The sequence below is a fragment of the Ictidomys tridecemlineatus genome, chromosome 8, assembly GCF_052094955.1.
Source record: "Ictidomys tridecemlineatus isolate mIctTri1 chromosome 8, mIctTri1.hap1, whole genome shotgun sequence".
Lineage (NCBI taxonomy): Eukaryota > Metazoa > Chordata > Mammalia > Rodentia > Sciuridae > Ictidomys > Ictidomys tridecemlineatus.
The window spans coordinates 117,515,977-117,537,585 of record NC_135484.1 but is presented as its reverse complement, the minus strand read 5'-3'; the positions used below and the strand labels follow the sequence as shown (position 1 = coordinate 117,537,585).

Sequence of the window (21,609 nt, the reverse complement as noted above, 5' to 3'; positions counted from 1 at the left end):
TTCATGACCAGGGAGGAGTTCTGACCACTAACTGTGTTGACAGCCTCCTGGAGTCAGGAGGGGGATCCTAACCAGGCGCAGGATGATCCCAGCAGCCTAAGCTCAAGAATTCACTGCTGCTTCCCATCTCACAGTCCTGTCCCAGTTGCAGACTGTGGATCCCTCAGGAGAATCCCCAGAACAAAACCCTGAAACTCTGGGGGCACATGGCAGGGATCAAAATAAACTCAAATCCACAGGACCATTAATTTGGAGAAATGGTGAGGATAAAGCTTGAGGAATGTAGCAACAGGTCTTTTTCTGCTTAGGTCCTAAAAAAGAAGAGGCAGGACGTTTGTGTGCTGGACTCTTGGAGTTGTGGAGAGATGGTCCTCCAGGCTCAAAGAGGGTGCCTGATCTGGTGTCTTGGAGAAGAGTCCACCCTTGACATCTAGAGGGATGGTAGTTGGACACCTGAACTTGAAGATCTGGAGAAGAAGAGAGGGACCACCTCAGAATCCAGGGGAGATGCTGGGTGGACACCTGGGCTCCTACTCTTCACAAGTCTGCAGTAGCCCCCTGTGGTCTTCAGCTACTGCCACACCTACTCTTGACCCTCTGCTCCATGGCTGCCAGCTGTGTAGCCAACTGCCAGCCCATAGCCCCCTGCTCCTGCAGCAGCTCTTACCAAACCAAGACATCCAAGTAGACAATGCTTGTTGCAGGATGACTGGGGTAGGCTTAGAAAAGACCATGACATTGGAGAATAATAAGTGGGACCCTCAGAACCCAAGAATCAGGGACGAGAGCTGGGCACTTCACTTTGAGGCACAGGCCTTCTCTTCCCTCCTCTCCTTGATTCTGCCTGCACCCCAGCATTTGTGAGTGTGGCTCTGGAAGAGGGGGATCCCCTTAGTCAATTATCCTCTTGCATCTACTTCTTTTCCCATTTCTTCCCTGTGTGTGTGTGAATTACTCTATGCATGAAACACAGAAGACTGTCCAAAACATACAGTGGCCTACTGATGACGACAGCTAATACCTGTGTAATGACCAGCCTAGTAAAAAATGGAGGTCTCCTTCAGCACCCCAGCCAGAAGACCCTGAACCTCTCCCCAAACAGACCCATCCCCTCTCACAGTGTTTGCTAGGTTGGCCCTTCCCAGGCCTTTTTTTGGTCTGATTCATTCTCCTCACTTCTTGGGCCTTCGTTTCTTTAACATCCCACTTTCTTCCCCATGTTCACCTCTTCAGGAGGCTCCCTCACCATCCTAGGACAACACTCCTGTGGATACTCTCACTCCTGCCCCATCTGTGTCACAGCAAATGGGGAGCTGAAGCCCCAGGCCTCCATTCTTGCACCTGATGAAATAAAATTGAGTCAGACATGAAAAAGACAAGCAAGAGAATTTTATTATAAGTGAAAGTAAGGCTCAAGCAAAGAACACTCTCAAGGGAGAAAGAGAGTGACTCATCCATCTCTCTGCAGATAACACAAAGAAAACTTGATACTACTTCCAAACACATTAAGTTTGATGTTCACCAGGAGAACAGTGGTCCAACTTCTGCCACCTTCATTAATCTGAGCAAGGTATTGTTTTACCCTAGTTGATCCTCTTGGTAACTGTCATGGTGACCATCCCATTCAGGGGGGCTTCATCCACAAGTCAATTCTATGTTAATATAGGAGATGGGGTCTACAACCAGGCAAACTTTACCTTAATGTACCTGTGCTACTAAAATCTCTTCTGATATACATTGAGAATCCTGTGGCTATAAATTCCTAACTTTACAATGATCCTGCAAGATTCTGTCAGGAACTCCCCAAAGATCTTTCCTTCTGGACTTCTTAATTTGTCCCTTTGCTTGCCCCTGTTTATTCTCTGGGTTGGTACACCTATTTTTTTCCTATGAGTTCCTCATTTATATGTTAGGTTTTTGTTTTGTTTTTGTTTTTGTTACCAGACATTAAGCCTAGGGGTGCTTTACCATTGAGCCATATCCCAGCCCATTTTTTAGTTTTTGTTTTGAGACAAGGTCTCACAAAGTTGCTTAGGGCTTCCATAAATTGCTGAAGCTGGCTTTGAACTTTCATTCTCCTGCCTCCCCTTGTTTCTGGGATTACAGGCGTGTACCACCACTTTGCTGTTCATTAGTATTAAAGGCAATTTAAAGAAAACCACATGACCCTATGTCTCACAGGGGTAAAATTGCCACTTATGCAGTCAAGGGGACAAATAAAGAATGTCCATGCACTTCTGCCCCTTTCAATGTTTTATTCACTCAGATTACTCAATACAATTTCACTCTATGGGTTCTTAATCAAGAAAATGACAATACTTAGTGCTAGGCACTGCAATAGACATAATCAATTCACAGTAAACAATTCTATTTTATTGATTCTAAACACTGCAAAACACATATAATCATGACAGGCTAATGACAGACATTTCCTTTGCATGCTAAGTTCAAAAGTCTTAAGCCTTAGGCTTTATGTCCAGCAGATGCACACTCACTCAGACCGTGGTGACCAGGTCCAGAATCAAGGCAGGCTTTTCCTGACATGGAGTAGATGACCTGTTGAGGAGAGAGGTCATAAGGAGGAGTTGTAGCTCTCACCAAGGTCCAGATGAGGAAGAAGAGTTTGAGAGTGGTGAGGATCACACAGAGGCTCAGGAAACGATGAAAAGTGATGGGATGTCACGTCCTCATCAGGCTCTCCAGCTGGAGTGCATCCTTGTTTGGGCTGCCTGAATCCCTGTTCATTTGCTCTATCATTTATACTAAATTTGGGGGCTTTTGATCCACCTTTCAATCTTTATCAGCTACCACCAGATTTCTTGGTGACATCATTTACCCTGGGGTCAGAAACATCTGGTCTGGTGGTCTCCACCCTGATCTTCCCCCCTTTCCCTCTTATCAGGCCAGGACAGCCTGCCAGGGGCTTCACTCTCTTTATAAGGGTGAGGGGAAGTAACTTGTTTGAGGCCATACTGGAGGGCTCTGTGGGTGTGCCTAGTGAGACTGCAGGTTAAACTGGAGTTTTTAAAATGGAGTTGCTTTAGGCTCAGGCCTAAGGCCATCCTAACACCCTTCCACATTATTGTTTTTTATTCTACGGCTCATTACTAATTACCACCTAATACTAAGGTTAAAAAATCTGGCCCAGTAAAGGGAACCCTTGAACCTGGGAACAAGTCTCAGGGATTCAGTGGTACAAGGCTCCATTCAGGAATTGAGGACATGCATTTTGTTCAGGAGGTTTATCCATAACCTGGGAACCTGCCTTTATGGCATGGAGACTTGGAGGCTCCCTGGCACAAGAGTCCACTGTCGATCAACTGGGAGGAAATATATTTTATCTTGTATTTTCAGTAACAGTTGGAAATTCCAAACCTGACATGGGATAAAAGCGCCAACTTGTGCACACAGCCCGGTACAGTTGCTGCAAACCCTAGGGAGACCCAGGACTCCCAAATTAACACAAAAATGGCAGTTCAGATCATCTGTGCTCAGCCACATGGCCACACGGAGGCGCTGCTGTGCTGCCCTGCAAGGCTGCCAGAGCAGCTCTGAAGAGGATCAGGCTGTGGAAGGACTAGGGCAGAGATGGCTGATCTAAAGATTCCTCTTTATTTTGGTTTTGTTTGTTTCTTTGTTTTCCTCTCCAGCTTCTACATATGAAAGAAAATTTTGCTCTTTGACTTTCTGAGTCTGGTGTGTTTCACTTGGCATGATATTCTCCAGTTCTATCAGCTTATTAACAAATGACATTATTTCATTCTTCTTTATGGCAGGGTAAAACGCCACTGTGTATATATAGCACATATATATCCGTTGACATATACCTAGATCTGTTGTATAACATGGATATTGGGGAACTGTGCTGCTGTAAACAGTGGTGAGTGTGCATATCTCATTAGAGTATGCTGATTTTAGTTATTTTGAACAAATATCAAGCAGTGGGATAACTGGTCATATGGTGGTGCCATTCCTAGCTTTTTGGGGCATCTTCATACCAATTTCCAAAGTGGTTGTATTAATTTGTAGGCCCAACAACAATGTTTAAAGTGTACACTTAACCCCGTATCCTCCACAGCATTTATTATTTGTATTCTTGATGATTGGTCTTCTAATAATTGTGAGAGATAAACTCTCAATGGAGTTTTGATTTGTATTTCTCTGATATAGATAGATAGATATAGGTATATACATATATGTATATATGAAATGCCATTTGAATTTCTTCTTGAGAAATGTCTGTTTAGTTCTTTTGTTCATTTATTGGCAGGGTTACTTGCTTTTCTTCTGGCAAGTGTTTAAAGTTTTTATACATTCTGGATATTAATCCCTTGTCAGAGAGTATCTGTCAAAGGTTTTCTCCAATTCTACAAGCTCTCTCTTCATTCTCTTATTTGTTTCCTTTTTCTGCAGAAATTTTTTTTATTTGATATCTACTTATTGATCCCTGGTTTTATTTCTTGCTCTGTAGGAGTTTTATTAAGGAAGTTGATGCCTGAGCCAATATGTTGGAGTGTTGGCCTGTTTTCTTCTAGCAGTTGCAATGCTTCTAGTCTAATTCCTAGGTCTTTGATCTGCTTCCAGTTGATTTTTATGCAGGGTGAGCGATAAGGATCCAGTTTCATTCCTCTGCATATGGATATCCAGTTTTCCAGGTACCATTTGTTTAAAAGCTATGTTTTCTCCAATTTGTTTTTGCCACCTTTGTCAAGGATCGGAAGACTGGATCTCTGTAGGTCAGTCTATATACCTTCTATTCTATTCCACTGGCCTTCCTGTATGTTTTTATGCTAATATCAAGCTGGTTTTGTTATGACAAATCTGTACTATAATTTGAGATTGAGAATTTTAACGCCTCCAGCATTGCTCTGATTAATAGCTAATAATTACTTCGGCTATTCTGGGTCTTTTCTTCTTTCATATGAAATTTAGGACTGTTTTTTTCTTTGAGAAAATCATTAGTATTTTGATGGGGATTGCAGAGAATCTGTTCATCACTTTTGGTAATGTGGCTATTTTGACAATATTAATTCTGCCAATCCAAGAGCATAGGAGATTTTTCCATATTCTAGTGTCTTTAATTTCTTTCTTCAATGTTTTTATAATTTTCACTGTACACATCTCTCATTGTTTAGATGTATTCACAGTTTTTTATTTGTTTGAGGATATTGTGAATGGAATTTTCCTAATTTCTTTCTCAGTAGGATCATTATTGGTGTCTAGGATAGTTTGACTTTTGCTAGTTGATCTTGAATCTAGCTACTTTGCTGAATTTATCAGCTCTAAAAGTATGGTTTTTTTCCCTTGGGGTCTTCTAAGTATAGAATAATGTCATCAGCAAACAGGGATATTGAATCCTTTTCTATTTTTATCTCTTTAATTTTTATCTTTTGCCAGATTGCTCTGGCTAGAGTTTCAAGTACTGTATTGAATAGGAGTGGTGAGATGAACTTCTGTGTCTTATTTCAGTTTTTAAAGAAAATACTTTCAATTGTTTTCCACTTAGTATGGCATCAGCTTTGGGTGTGACATATATAGAATTTCAATGTTGACACAAGTTCCTTTTATTCCTAGTTTTTTAAGTGTTTTTAATGTGAATAGGTACTGAATTTTGTTAAAGGGATTTTTTTATATTTACTGAGATGTTTATGTAATGTTTTTCTCTAATTCTATTATGTGATACATTGCATTTACTGATTTTCATATATTAAGCCAACCTTGCAATGTTGGATGGAACTGATCTTCTTAATGGGTTTTTGAATGCAATTGCTAATATTTTATTAAGGATTTTTGCATCTATGTTCATCAGGCATACTGATCTATAGTTTTGTTTCCTTGATGTGTCCTTATCTGCTTTGGTATCAGGGTGACATTGGCTTCAAAGAATCAAAACACATTTCATGTCATTAGGTAATGTATGGATATAATGTATTTTTGATACAGAAAAATTACAAAATCTTAACCATAGTATGTTACAAGTTAAAAATAATCCATATGCCTAGACCAGAAAAACTTGTTGCATTTTATTCTAGTCTGTTATTCTCCTCCTCCTGCAGCCTGAATGCTGCACATTTCTCCTTCTCTCCCTCTCTTTCCCTCAGATGATGAACACAGGCTTCAGTGGCCCCCTGCACTGCTCTCTCCAAATACCATTTTCCAGGTTAATTGGCTCTCTGCCCCCCCAAAAGTGCATTTCTCACTTTCTCCTCCCTTCTTGCATCCCACTCTACCTCCCAATTTCTCACTCCTAGAGGATGAAATTTTTTCTCTTTTCACATGGAAAAAAAAAGTAGGACTCAGGTAAGGACTGCCTCATAATCCCCTCAGAGCCTGCACATTTGAAACTGTCCCACATGAGTAAACAACAGGAGGACCCTAGCCAGATGCCAGTGCCTTGACCTTTGACTTCCCAACCTTACTAACAGTGAGAAAATAAGTTTCTGTTCTTCATAATTTCCTCAATATGTGGTGTTGTCCTATAGCAGCCCAACAGACTAAATCTCCATGAATACATTCAGGCATAATACAATTCCACCAATTTGGTCTTTGTTAAGACACCAGTCCTGGGCTGGGGATGTGGCTCAAGCGGTAGCGCGCTCGCCTGGCATGCGTGCGGCCCGGGTTCGATCCTCAGCACCACATACCAACAAAGATGTTGTGTCCGCAGAGAACTAAAAAATAAATATTAAAAATTTCTCTCTCTCTCTCTCTCTCTCTCTCTCTCTCTCTCTCTCTCTCTCTCTCTCCCCCCCCCCTCTCTCACTCTCTTAATAAAAAAAAAAAAGACACCTGTCCTAGAACTCTCAGTCCTGCCAGACCTGGACTGGATGCCTTCACAACTGGATTGAGGCTGACTCCCTGGATCTCCTTCACCTCCGGGGAACACACTTGGCCTCCATTCTTGTGCTGGCTCCTTTTAACTACATTTCACATATCCCCTTTCTGTTAGACCAGGACGCAAGAAAAGACCACTGACTCCAATTAAAATCAAATTAAAGCAAGCTTATTATTTCGAACGGCTGGACTGCCTTTTCCTCCCAAAACGGCAGGAACAAGACAGCAGCCCCAGCTTTCCTACAGCCCAGCTTTATACCCCAGAAAGTTACACAAAGGGGGGGGGGGGGTTACAGATAACAGAACTCTGACGAGCATCACACTAATGGTAGTTTACATTTTTTGCTGGCTCCAACATCAGAATTTATGAGGACCATTAGAGCCTCAGAGAGGTTCGTTGTCTGGCCAGGGAAGGCCAATATTTATGAGGTGTCACTAAAGTTTCAGAGAGGGCTGCTATCTGGTCAGAGAGCCAGGCATGGGTGAGTTCAAGGCACGGGCAGGCATTCCAAGCAGGTTCAGAGTTTGCAGTAATTTATAGTAAAGCCGAAATTAGCTTTTCATGGCTTTGTGGTGAGAGGGCTCCCAATTTAATAAAAGATCAGGTTGGGTTTATCACTTTCCTTGGTTATCCTCCATCATTTTTGTTTCTCACTTCATTTAGCCATATCCTATAGAAATATGGAAAAGAAAATGTTGAAACTCTAAACGTCTGAAATATCTTTAGGACACCCTAGCTCTTAGTCCAACTTTAACTTTTTTACTAGGTATATGACTTCTTTCTGGTACTATTTTAATTGCCCAAATCACCTATAGACTTATTCATTTCTGTGACCAGTTTTAAATTTCTAAGAAATTATTTTTGTTTTCTGCATAATTTCACTACTTGTTCACAAACACCATATCTTTCTACATGTTTTAGCAGTTATCTAGAGTAGTGGCAGTAAATCAAGGGAAGAGGATGGAACCAGTTGGGATCTCTCCACAGTTTACTGAGAGCAGCAATTCTCAAAGTGTCATTTTTGGAACCCCCAGAGGTGTTTAGACTATTGCACAGGATCCATATTATCAAAAAATTTTTTATAATATCACTAAAACATTATTTAAAATAAATTAAAACTCAGCAAAGTGGAATTAATGGTAGCAAACTGCAATAATAGTTATTGTGTTCTTGAGCACCTTTTAACTGTGGAAGGGAAGGCATTCCAGTTCACTTAAATATGTCCTGAAGTATGAAAAATCATTAAATTTATTAAATTGTCATTCCATCGTGCACATTATAAATACACTTATTTGATAAAAAGGGGAAGTACACTTAAAACACACCTACTACATTCAACAATAGGGAGTTTGTGTCAACAAACACCATTTAGTGAGGTTTACTAGCGTCATCTTTATGGAATACCATTCCTGATTAAAAGAATGAATGACAGGGGAGGTTTAATTACACTTCAATATTTGGCCAATGTTCTAAAACATGACCTTAACCTGACCCGTTGAGATAATCCATTGACAGCAATATATTCAATGATAAAATGTATGCTCTCAAGAGGAAAAAAAAAAATCTGGGCAAACCTGCATCCACCACTATCAACCTGACAGACTCCCAAGTACTTACAACACTTTCTGGGGAAATCTGTGGTGATATCAAAATAATCAACATAAGACCACTTGATTAATTTTACTTAAATGTGTTAACACTAGAAGGTCTATATAGCTTGGTCCAACAATGCATGACTTTAAAAAATATCATGTATTAGCACAAGACCAATTCAATGTACAAGACACATCCACAGACTTTAATGGATAAAATATGGACTATTCAATGACAGTATTTTATTGTTCTTGTGGAAAAGAACTTTTAAGAAGCTAACACTCGTATCATTTTAGTGTAGTATCAAAGATGAATACTGGAAACGTTATTAAAAGCATTCCGCTTATAAATATTTGTGTGAGGCTACATTTTTTTTTGTTTCAACCAAAGTCACAAGTTAAATGCAGAAAATATGAATATCTAGCATTCTCTGATGACAAATAAAATTGTAAAAAGTAAAATGATCCATTTTTCCTAAGAAATATTTTAATTTGGGAAAAGTTATTTTTCTTTGAAACTACTGTTTCAAAGAGTGCCGCACATTTTTCATGCAATTATTTAACATGCAATCAGTTATTAATATTCAGGAGGAATAAAATATCTGGAAAATGGCATTCACTTCTAATATGGCAAATATTGATAGACATAACCCACATAAATCTAACTATCTCTGGAGTGCACATTACTTTCTAAGAGCATATAAAGATCCTGAAACCAAAACGATTGAGAACTGCTGATTTTACACCCTGAGGCAGAAATCAAGGGATGGTGAGACAAAGAATGATTAGTAAGGAGGAGGGTTCAGGGCAAACTCCCAGCCCTGGGCATGGCTCTCAGGGTCTAGAGCTGTGCTTGGGGTGTGGACAGGGAGCGCTGAGAATCCCTGTCTCCAGGGAGTTTCACTTTTCTCCTCCCAACCAGAGCCAGGTCATTCTGCCTGGACACTCCTGACTGGTCCACAGTTCTCACTCCCATGTCGTCTTCTCCTAAAGAAGCCAATCTTTGTCACTGCGGTTTGAATTTTAAAGTCCACAGGGACCTCCCCCCTCTCGCCCACTCCAAGTCGCAGAATCTCCACAGAGCTGCAGGACGAGGGTGCTGGAGCCCCCAATGCTGCTCCTCCTGCTCTTGGGGTCCTTGGCCCTGAGGGACACTTGGGCGGGTGAGCACAGGATTGGGAGGGAAATAGCCTCCAGGTGGGAGGAGCGAGGGAACCATCTGGTGAGCACTCAGGACCTGGGGAAGGTGCTTCCCCTCCGCGCCCATCCCAGACCCTCCCCTGCATAGCATGGTTCTTCCCGACCCTCCCGCCCCTATGTCCTGCCTTTCTGCTCCCACCGCCCCCTTAGCGTCTCTGGACCCCGCTCCTCTCCTCCTGGGTAGTCAACCTGGGACCTGGTTGGGTGGTCTCAGTGGCTCCCTTCCCCAGGCTCCCACTCCCTGAGGTATTTCGACACCTCCGTGTCCCGCCCCGGCGGGGAGCCCCGCTTCATCTCCGTGGGCTACGTGGACGACACGCAGTTCGTGCGCTTCGACAGCGACACCGAGAATCCCAGGATGGAGCCCCGGGCTCCGTGGATGGAGAAGGTGGTACCCAAGTATTGGGAACGGGAGACACAGACCGCCAAGGACAATGCACAGAGTGACCTAGTGAGCCTCAACAACCTGCCAGGCTACTACAACCAGAGCGCGGGCGGTGAGTGACTTGGGTCCATGTGGGACATCGTGACCCCTCAAGTCCCTCACAGATGGTCCCAAGAAGTCAGGGATTCCCGGGCTAAGCTTCACCCCAAGTCTGAGGGACCCGCGGAGACTTGACCCAGAATGCGCCCTTGGGGACTGTAACCGGTTTCAATTTCAGTTTAGGACAAAAACCCGCGGGGTGGGCAGGTCGGGACCATGGCTGACAGCAGGGCGGGCACAGGCTCTCACACCTACCAGAGGATATATGGCTGCGACATGGGGACAGATGGGCGCCTCCCCGCGGGTACAGTCAGTATGCCTATGATGGCGCGGATTACATCGCCCTGAATGACGACCTGCGCTCCTGGACCGCGGCAGACAAGGCGGCTCAGATCACCCAGCGGAAGTGGGAAGCGGCTGGTGTTGCACAGAGCTTAAGGGCCTACCTGGAAGGAGATTGCTTGAAGTGTCTTGCAGGCTACCTGGAGAAAGGGAAGGAGTCCCTGCAGCGCACAGGTATGAGCAGCTGCTGAACACCTGCCCCATCTCCTGTAGATGTCTCTAGCAGTTCCCAGGAGGAGGGGAGGAGAATGGCGCCCACTGTAGAACACCACCCTGCTCATAGTCCAGAGGGGAGGGTGTGGGCCTGGATTCCCCAGTTCTGTACTAGAGAGGAACTGAAGGCTGCTTTCTCTGAGGACAAGTAAGGAATCTGCTCTCTCTCTCCCTGGCTGGTGGGAAAGACAGTAAATACCTGACCCCAGGTCCCTGTCACCAGTCTTGGCATCCAGGACAGTCAGTTCTACTTCAGCCTAGTGCCTGGGAGGTCTGACTCCAGCTTTTCCACGTGTCCCAACCTCTATCAAGATCAGATTCTGAAGTCCCTCTGAAGGATCTGAAGCCTCTTCCACTGGGTTGTTTCAATCTGATTTTAGAACTTTCCAAGGAATAGATTGTGTCAGAGGTCTGTATCCTGGCTTGTGTCTAGGTTTTGTGCTCTCTCCCCCACCTGAATTATGTTGTTCATTACTCATGATGGTATTGTGATGGCCATGTGAGCACCGCTTCAGTGGCCCAAGAGGAAATGCCAAAATGTCTGAATTTCCCTGTTCTTTCTCTCAGATCCCCCGGAGACTCATGTGACTCACCACCCTATCCCTGAAGGGGATGTCACTCTGAGATGCTGGGCCCTGGGCTTCTACCCTAAGGAGATCACCCTGACTTGGCATCAGGATGGAGAGGACCAGACCCAGGACATGGAACTTGTGGAGACCAGGCCTGCAGGGGATGGAACCTTTCAGAAATGGGCTGCTGTGGTGGTGCCTGCTGGAGAGGAGCAGAGATACACATGCCATGTGCATCATAAGGGGCTGCCTGAGCCACTCATCCTGAGATGGGGTAAGGAGGGGATGAGGGCACAGAGCCTATTGTCAGGAAAGCAGAAGGCTTTCTGGAGACCCTCAGCAGGGTAGAGACTGAGAGCAGGGGACCAGATCCCCTCATCTAACTTCCCTTCCCCTCCCAGAGCCACCCCCTCAGGCCACCATCCCCATCTTGGGAATTGTTGCTGGTGTAATTCTCCTTGGAGCTGTTGTCACTGGAGCTGTGGTCACTTTTGTCTTGTGGAAGAAGAAAAACAGGTAGGAAAAGTGCAGGGTCTGAATTTTTGTCCCACTGGTTGTTTGAAGTACCTAGTAGAAGTGCGTTTTAGCCCACATCCCACATGGGCTAGAAAAACCCAAGTCTCTAGGGTGAATTGGACTGGCACAACAAAACACACAAACATTTAGACCTTTGGGGGGTGTTTCAGGATGATTCTTCTGCCTCAACTGCAAGCTCCCACAAGTGGAACAAGAGAAAGGAAGGGAGGCAGGCAACAGAGAAAGGCATGCCCTGAACCTTGGTTTTTATTGGGGGAGGGTGTTTGGAAGAACATTCCATCCAAATAAGGAAGAAAGGGTAGTGTTAAAGGAGAACGGGGGGGGGGGGGGGGGGAGCAGGCCACTCCCATTAGGTAATATCCACTCCCTTCAGTCCCCCCCTAGCAAAGGTGAAGTCCACTTGCTTGTGTGCACAACAGAAGCCAGTTCCACACCTCCATTGCTCAAGGAAGGTGTTGTGCTTAGCTCCTACAGGCAGTTCCTGATAATATGCCCTGCCTTGTTAATGGGAAGTAACATCTACAAGTGTCCTTACCCAACCTGGACCCTTTTTACTTTTGGTAAGGTGCACAGAAACTAAAGGACAAATATACCCTCTTGATATTTGTGGTGATGGGGGCCTGATTCCCAGCATTTAGAGGCCAGAGGGGAATTTTCCTGGTGAAGACAGAACTCCAGGAAAGTAATTATCTTCATCCTTACCTGTCTATTTTCTTCTTGTCTCCTGATCCTTTCCTACATCTACAGTCACAGTTCTGGAGACTTCCCCAGTGTCCAGGACTAGGGGACACTCTCAGACCTGTTTCCAAGCTACTCTCTCACAGGCGGCTTTCTTCCCACAGGTGTAAAACCAGACACCTATGCTCCAGCTGCCTGTAAGTGTGAAGAACAGTGATCTCCGAGACCCTGGGTGACTGTAGTGGGAAGCCATGGGGGAGTGATCCACCCATAATTCATCCATTAGCCACGTCTCCTGTGGACTCTGACCAGGTTCTGTTTTTGCTCTGCTCAGGTAATGACAGTTCCCAGGATCTGATGTGTCTCTCACTGGTTAAAAAGGTGAGACCCTGGAGGGCCTTGAGGGAGAAGAGTTGAAGAATGGGGAGACTCTGAGTTACAAGGAGTCTCCCAGGAATTTCTGACATTTTAAGTGTTTAATGGGTTGTTCAGAGTGTCTTCATTACAATGACTTACCTGAATTTGTTCATAATGCTTTATTTACAGTATTTTCTTTCAACTGAGTAATACAGGATTCCTCAGTTGTCTTCCTGCTCCCTACTGCAGTTTCAAGAGGTCCCAACTTCTCTTTGTGCAGCTGACAATTAACTGTGTCTATGTGTCTGTGTTCCTGTCATCAGATCATGAGGAAATGGAGACAGGCTCTCATCTTTGATCACCAAGAACCCTGCCTACACTGTCCTGTTCTCTTCCTCAGTTAACTTTCCTATGTAGCAAATGTGGGGCTGGGATGTCTCCATTCCTGGTAGCTTTATGTTGCCCTGGACTGTAGACTTTTCCTTGCCCTTTACAAAACAGAATGTGTATATTGATTTGTATTTCACATTTGTGCCATGAATTACGGTTGTGGGTTAATTAAGTGAAAAGAGGATTCCTAAAATTTCTGAGAGAAAAATAAAACCCCAAACCTTCCAGAATCCACATGTTTGCTGTGCTGAGTCTGCCTCAGGTGGGGACAGGAGAAATATGAAAGGAGCTGAAAGTGGACAAAGCAGCACCCAGTCTGTGCTCAGTCAATCCTGGGTTTGATGTGGTCACTCCTCATCTGGTTCATCTTCCCTGGTCCTTAGACCCATCCGTTCAATTGAACCTCATCTCACCAGGACCTGTAATGACAGGGACTCAGGCATCACCAGGGCAGGTCCTGTCTCCAGGACCATGGGCAGGAAGGGCATCACATTGAGTGGGTTAACATAGGCTGAGACCTGAGTCTGACCTTATGCTCCCATCTTTTTTTGTTTTGTTTTGTTTCTCAGTTTCTGTGGAGAATTATCCCTATTCTTATTACTAAGTATGAGTTCTGGTCTCATTCTTCTCTGGGTGTCTCTCTTTCAGAGCAGCAGAAATCCTTTTTGCTGTCATTGTCCCACAAAACCCAGGGCAGTTTTCTGGATTATATTTTCCATCATTTCTGCAGTATTTTTAAAGGGACCAGATATATGAGAGTTGCAGAAAGGAAGGATCTTATGATTTCTCATCCTAGATAAATTCCTCTTAGGCTTTCATCTTCTCTACTCAGCAGTTTCACTGTCCTTAACAAAATTAATACTTGAACTTGCTCCAAAAATATGCAAAAAGCAGTATATATCTGTCCATGGTGGTTTTATCATATCACGGGAAACCAAGGCTGGTCTTTTGTTTTAGAATAAAACAAAAATCCATATCACCACATTAACAGAATGATGGTGAAAAAGTCATAGGTTCATTCCAAAGGATGCAGTAAAAGCATTTGTTAAAATTCAATATAATGTCATGGTAGAATCTCTAGGGCTCTAGGTATTGAAAAGAACATTCTCAATAAGATTAGGGAAAGTATTAAAATTCTACCACTCTCATCTGTATCAGTGATAAAAAGACTCAACACTTTCTTGTTGGAATCAGCAACAAAGTTAAAGTGTGGGATCTCAGCATTTTTTATGTAACTTAATTCTGGATCACAGCCAGCACAACATCACAAAGGCACAAAGGTGCCCCTGGTATAGAGCAATGTTTAAATATGCTAAGCAAATGCTGTAGTTTTGTTGATTAGGACTCAGTTTTAGTTCTCTTCCCAAGAATAGTTTGATCTCTTGGTTCTACACAATGAGATCTGTTTTTCACTCTTGGTGATCCATTGTTTTTCTCTCAATGAAATGCAGCCTATGTTTGCAATTGCATAATTTCTTCACTGCTTCTTGCTCAGAGAACTAGAGGGCTCTATAAGTCTCTGTATTTTGCACTGTCTCTGTTTCTTACATTGAAGTTCTGTTTCTCCTAATCAAGTTTCTCCTAAAAAGCCTCTTTGAAGTTCTTCAAGGTATACCCATTACCCAGTTTAAATTCTACTCCATCCTTTAAAGTTTTTGTTTTGTTTCTGTTTTCTTTTCTTTTTTTTTTTTTTAATGATGGCACCACATTTTCTTGGAAATGTCTGTTGTAGATACTTATTGCTTGGAAAAATCATAAAAAAAATATTTTTTCAGCCTTTAAAAAAAGAGAAAATTTTTAATTTGCAATAACATGGATGATTCAGGAGGACATTATACTAAATGAAATAAGCCAGGTACAGAAAGAAAACCCCACAACTCAACACATAGGGGTTCTTTCACCCCCTCCCTCCAACACTTTCAGAATGAGCATTGGCCTAGCAAAATCTACCATGGTCACATGTGCACCATCCTCAGAAACCAAGAGCTTTGGGTGAGCAGTGACCAGGTCCAGGATCACTTCTCCTACTGTAGAGAAACCTAGGACATGAGCTCTGTAGAAGCTCTGGCTGGACTTGGAACTAATTACTTCAGTAATCTGTTACCCACTTTTCTCCTCCAAGTGGCAGGAAAATTCCTTATGATTACTAACAAACACTACATAAACAAATTCTCACAGCATCCCGCACTATACAAAGAACACATTTAAATGCTGAAGGCCACTGTGAGCCACAAGAAGGCAAAGTCAGGAGAGAAAGCTGAGCCTAGGAAGATGAGGGGGTTTGTGTGGGGTCATGGCTACCTCAGATAGAAGAACAGTTCTAAGGTGACCAGTGGAGGGTACCCTGACTCTCCTGCTTCCTTCATTTTCCACTTGAGGAAAGAGGGCTGTTTCTGTATTTTTATCCTTTAATTTTCCTCATCAGTTTCTGTGCCTGCAGCTGTAGAAGCCATTACTGCCTGATGTGGATACCTCCCCCAACAGCTCACAAAAACCCTTGTGTTTTAGGTCTCTCTCCCAGTCATGACCATGTCCTGTGAAATACATACAACAGTTTTAAAAAGTCATATGTCTAAATAATTATTGACTTTACAAGACTATCTCATTTTTATATATGTGCTATTCTAACCACAGTCACTTATTTAACCAAGTGAACATTCAGTACAACAGTCAGCATCATCCCCATTGTATAGAAGGTAAAGCAGAGACACAATGGGCTCAGAAACTTTCCCAAGGTCTCATAACCCACAAATGGTAGAGCCAAGATTCAAACCCAAGCAGTCAAACTCTAGAATTCCCATAGTGAGCCAGGAGCCTGAGCAGTCATCAATACTTATCTTCACCTCTGTGGTATAATTTACCAGTAAAGTCATTTGGAGAAGGAGTTTTCTTTGTAGGTATATTTATAAAATATATTATTACTAATTCAGTGTCTTCACTTGTTCTAGTTATATTCTAAATATCTGTTTATTCTTGAGTCACCATTACTAGTTTCTTGTCTATCTACCATTTGTCCATTTTATGTATGCTATCTAATTTTTTGGCACCCCATTGTTCACAGCAGAGTTCAAATTGTTTTTATTATTGCAAAGTAAGTAATATTGCATCCTCTCTCTTTTCTGATCCTAATTATTTTACTATTGTTTTATTGAGTGTATCCAGCTGACAATTTGTCAATTTTTGTTCATCTTTCCAAAGTATTCTATTTGGTTCCATCGATTGCTTCTCTGTTCTTTATTATTTTCTACTATTTCTTGCTATTATATTCTGCTATTTCTTCCCTGTTTCCTTCTCTATATCTGTTTGGGGTTTAGTTTGCTCTTCTGTTCCTATGCCTAAAGGTGAAGGTTTGGTTATTCATTTGAATCCTTTTTAATGCAGGCATTTACAGCTACAAATTTACTCTAAGTGCTCCTTTAGTAGTGTCTCATAAATATGATGTATTTTTTCTTCATTTTCATTAATTTGAGAGTGTTTCCTAGCTTTATTTTAATTTTCTTAAGCTCTTGACTATTCTGGAGTGTTTTTAAATTTCCATACATTTGTGATTTTCCCTACTTCTTGTATTATTTGATTGATTACTAACTTCATTTCATTGTGGTCAGAAAATATTTTTTATTATTTCTTTTTTTCCATAAATGTATTGAGGTAAAATTGAAGTACAGTAAAATGTACATATTTGAAGTATGCAATTTGATCAGTTTTGACATCTATGCAACCTATACAATCAACATAAAAAGCATTTGCAATGCTTTTTTTAAAAATATGAATTTGGGCTGGGGATGTGGTCAAGCGGTAATATGCTCACCTGGCATGTGCAGTGTGCTGGGTTCGAAAATCAGCATCACATAAAAATAAAATAAAGATGTTGTGTCCACCAAAAACTAAAAATAAATAATAACAAATAAAAAATTCTCTCTCTCTCTCTCTCTCTCTCTCTCTCTCTCTCTCTCTCTCTCTCTCTCTCTCTCTTTAAAATATATGAAATTATGCAGACTGTGTTTCCTGCACAATATATTACATTAAAAACCAATCATCTAAAGATCTGTAGAACTCCACCCCTACAGGTCAACTCACTTCAAAATTATATGTCACACGTATGAATATCTCAGAGGTCAAAGAAGAAAGCACAGAAAAGTAAATAATAGGTGCTTTGAACTAAGTAATAATAAAAGATTAATGTATCAGGATTTCTGGGATGAAACGGCACTCAGATAAGCATTTATAACTTATAGCATTTGCATCAGAAAGAAGCTAGATTAATAATCAGATTATTTTCAAATTATATAGTAGGGAGAAAAATATAAGAGTAGGACCAGAAATATATGAACTAGAGAAGAAATAACACAGCTTAAAGTTGATAAAAATCAAACAAGTCTAATCAAGAAAAAAGAAAGAATGCAAGAACTAATATCAATAGAAATAGAGCTATAAAAATAACCCTACAGATGCTAAAAATATGTTGAATTAATATTATAATTGCCCACAAACATATGTGATAGCTTACATAACATGGTCTGTATTAAAGAATGATCCATGTGCTGCTAAGAAGAAGGTGTAATTGCTTAATGATGGATGAAATATTCTATAAATGCCTCTTAAGTCTAAATTATCAATTTTATTTTTACTTCTATATCTTCTTTATTTGACATTTGTTTGAAGGAGCTATCCAGTGGTGACACAGGTATGTTAAAGTTCCCCAGTATTATTGTATTGTGTCTATTTAATTCTTGAGATTGAGAAGAGTTCCTTTGATGTACGTAGATGCTCCATTGTTTGGGGCAAAAATATTTACAATTGTTATGTCTTGTTGATATATAATTCCCTTGAGCAGTGTGAAATGGCCTCCTTAGTCCCTTCTGATTTACTTTGGCTTGAAGCCCACTTTATCTGATATGAGGGTAGAAGTCCCTGTTGTTTATACATCCTTGTGAGTTATATGTTTATACCCATCCTTTCACCTTCAGTCTATGGATGTCTTTGTCTATGAGGTGAGTCTCTTGGCATATTGCTGGGTCTTGTTTTTTAATCCAATCAGCCAGTCTATGTCTTTTGATTGATGAGTTTAGATCATTAACATTCAAGGTTATTATTGAGATATGATTTGTATTCCTGGTCAGTTGCGTGTGTTTCTAGCTTTTAACTTGACTTGGTTTCTCCTGTGATTGACCTTTCCTTTAGTGTAGTTCCTCCCTTTGCTGGTTTTCATTGTTGTTGTTGTTTTTTTTTTTTTTCATTACTCCCTATGGAATATTTTGCTGAGTATGTTCTGTGGTTCAGGCTTTCTAGTTGGGATTCTTTTAACTTTTGTTAATCATGGAAGGTTTTTATTTCATCTTCAAATCTGATGCTTAATTTTGCTGGACATAGGATTCTTGGTTGGCATCCATTTTCTTTTTTTTTTTTTTTTTTGTTTTTTGTTTTTTTTTGGCATCCATTTTCTTACAGAGCTTGAACCATGTTGTTCCAGGACCTCCTAGCTTTAAGGGTTTAGTTGAGAAATAATCTAAAATCCAGATTGGTTTCCCCTGTATGAAATATGATATTTTCCCTCTCTCAACCTTTAAAATTCTATCCTTATCCTGTATAATAGGCATTTTCATTATATTATGCCTTGGCTTGGGTTTGTTATGATTTTCTACATTTGGGATCCTACAAACCTCTTGTATTTGATTTTCTATTTCATTATTTATGTTTGGGAAATTTTCTAATATTATTTCATTGGAAAAAAATTGTTCATTCCCTTGGTTTGTATCTCTGCACCTTCATCTATCCTGATAAATCTTAAATATTTTCATGTTATCCCACAGATCTTAGAAGGTCTATTCATGGTTTCTTAACATTTCTCTCTATGGTCAATGCTATTTTCAAGATTATATATTTTGTCTTCATTGTATGAGTTTCTGTCTTTGAAGTGCTCTAGTCTGTTGGTGATGCTTTCTACTGAATTTTTAATTTCCAAAATTTTGAGGATTTCTACTTTTTTTCAGAGTCTCTGCCTCTTTATTGAAGTGATCTTTTACTTCTTGTATTTTCTCTCTGATTTCATTCCTTATACCATCCTATACTTTACAGATAGATTAACTATGTACTTTCTAAGCATCTTCCCTGAAATTTTTTCCACTGTGGTGTCAATGGATTTGGTTATTGGAATATCTTGGTTTGTTTGGGGTGATTTGTTCCCTTGCTTATTCATGTTGTGTGTGTGTGTCTGTCTACCTAATAGTATGGATCTGAGGTGATAGAGTTTCTCCCTGTGAACTTATAGTGTCCCTGAAGATTTCCAATACCTCACTGTTTAGGGGGAGAAAATAAATAACAAAAACCAATGCAAACAATTCACATCATTAAACCAAGTAGTTTCTACTAGGATGCCTACAATGTTAATTATCACAATAAACAGAAATGAAATGACCAGTTTATGCCTATAATAAAAACAGTAAGTTCAGGGCTGTGTTTGGGGCACAGTGGTAGAGAATTTGCCTAGCACAGGTGAGACACTGGATCTGATCCTTAGCACCACAAAAATAAACAAATAAAAAATAGTTTTAAAAACTAGCAAATTTGCAAAAGTGTTTACATTTTCAAGTGGTGGAATGGAGAGAAAAGAAGTGTTATAGAATGTAATGATTGTGAGGGAGGAGGAAAAGAGAGGTAACAAATTAAAGAAGAGTGAAAGAGAAAAACAATAGAGATTGAGTGTTAGCAGAAGAAAAGAAAACAATCATGGAAAACTAGTAGGAGAAAAAATATATAACAAAATTTTGAAAAATTTTTAAATAAAAGAATATTTTAAAACCCTAAAATATGATACTTCAGAAAAAACTAATCCATGAAAAATAACTGGCTTCAAAAACACTAAAAAAGAAAAAAACAATTATAAATATGTATAAATGTCTTTGTACCATTAAAGTCACAATTAAACAGAGAAAAATGAAAAATAAGATTTTGATGAAAAGTTAAAGAATTATTTCCATTGGCGTTCAGAAGATTCTCAGCTTCTCTTCTCAGTAGTTTTAGATGGGGTCATCTGGAGCATGATCCTCCACTCTGTGGATTGCTGGAGTGAGAAAGGTAATCCCATAGACTAAATTCCTGGAAGAAGGGTTTAGGCTTTCACTGAATGACAGTTGATCTGCAGATTTTAACTCAGTGCACCTCCAGTGCCCAGTACTTGGTGGTCCATGCTGGAAGATTGTACCCTAGAGATCTCCCCTGTTTTCCACTTTTGTGATGTTGGAGTCAATTCATAATCCTCTACTTACCTTCAGACCCCATGTTTCCTGGTCTCCAGTTCAGTCTCCAAACAATCTCTTCCACCTCTGCCTTCCAAGTTCTCAGTCAGATGCATCTTTCCCAACTGGTTCTGCAAACAGTGGAATTGGAGGGCAAGAGGTAGAGCCAGGTTGGCTTCCAAGACCTGTTGTCCTCTGTGTGAACCTCTTTCCACCTTTGATGTTCTGCTGGTCACTTAAGCACACTCTATGTCATGCAGTATGTGTTTACCTGTCTGTATTTTGTGCCAAACTCAAGTTTCCCAGGAATTGGCCCCTTCAGGCCCCAGTCTCCATGCAGCAACAGCAAAATTGTTCCTTCCTTTGTCTTCCACATGCCACCTGAAGAGATGCAGCTCCTTTACCCACACACAGATATTGGGCAGCATTTTCTTCAGGTTTGCAGGATAATGCCCTTGATCTCTAACACTCCATACCCAGAAATGTCCTGGGCCTATCCAAAATTCGGGATCTTATAATTCCCTTATCCCTTCACTATGAGGATAAAGAGACCACTCTGGCTGGTACTTCTGGCCCAGCAGCTGCAGTGGCTGTGCCGCTGGGGATTTCTTCCTCATTTTATTGTGTCCAACTTCCTGAGTCCCCAATCTGCTTTGAATGTCCAGTTTTAAATTCCAGGAAAGTCCCCACACTTTTTTTTTCACCCACCTCGCTGAGAAGCTGCCTGTCTGCTTTCTTGGTTTCACTCCACAGAGCAGCCAGGGAAGTGACCTCTATTCCACCATCTTGAAAACCTCATTTGTATTTATTTCTATGGTTTCAAATGGATTAATATTTCTCTTACAGAGTAGCATGTGGTGCATCCTGAAGAATGTTCCACATGCACTCTAAAATAATATATATTCAAATGTTTCTGAGAGGAGTGTTCACAGGTGCCCACTAGGTTTAGATGGTCCACAATGCTGTTCAAATTTGTTTTTATCCTTTGCTTAGTAGTTTTATTCATCATTGAGTGTGGAATATTGAGGAGGCCTTCAACTAGTATTTCTGGATTTTGCATGTCTCTGCATTTCCACCAAGTTTGTTGTGCTGTATAATTTTGTGTTGCTTACTGACAGGGAAACTGAGAAATGCACCATTCAGTCATTTCAGTATTATGTGGTATCTTAAAGTATAT

The 21,609-nt window shown here is 41.0% G+C and overlaps 1 protein-coding gene across 1 annotated transcript; it reads left to right on the top strand.

The window, feature by feature from the left end:
* The first annotated feature begins 438 nt into the window (after positions 1–438).
* LOC101958851 (class I histocompatibility antigen, Gogo-B*0102 alpha chain) lies at positions 439–13,427 on the top strand. The gene is given in 11 exon segments (XM_078018532.1): positions 439–860; positions 9,457–9,590; positions 9,858–10,124; positions 10,353–10,406; positions 10,409–10,627; positions 11,234–11,509; positions 11,637–11,700; positions 11,702–11,751; positions 12,615–12,647; positions 12,785–12,831; positions 12,997–13,427. Coding segments are annotated over 11 exon segments (1,587 nt in total). The 3' UTR covers positions 13,018–13,427.
* Positions 13,428–21,609: the final 8,182 nt, after the last annotated feature.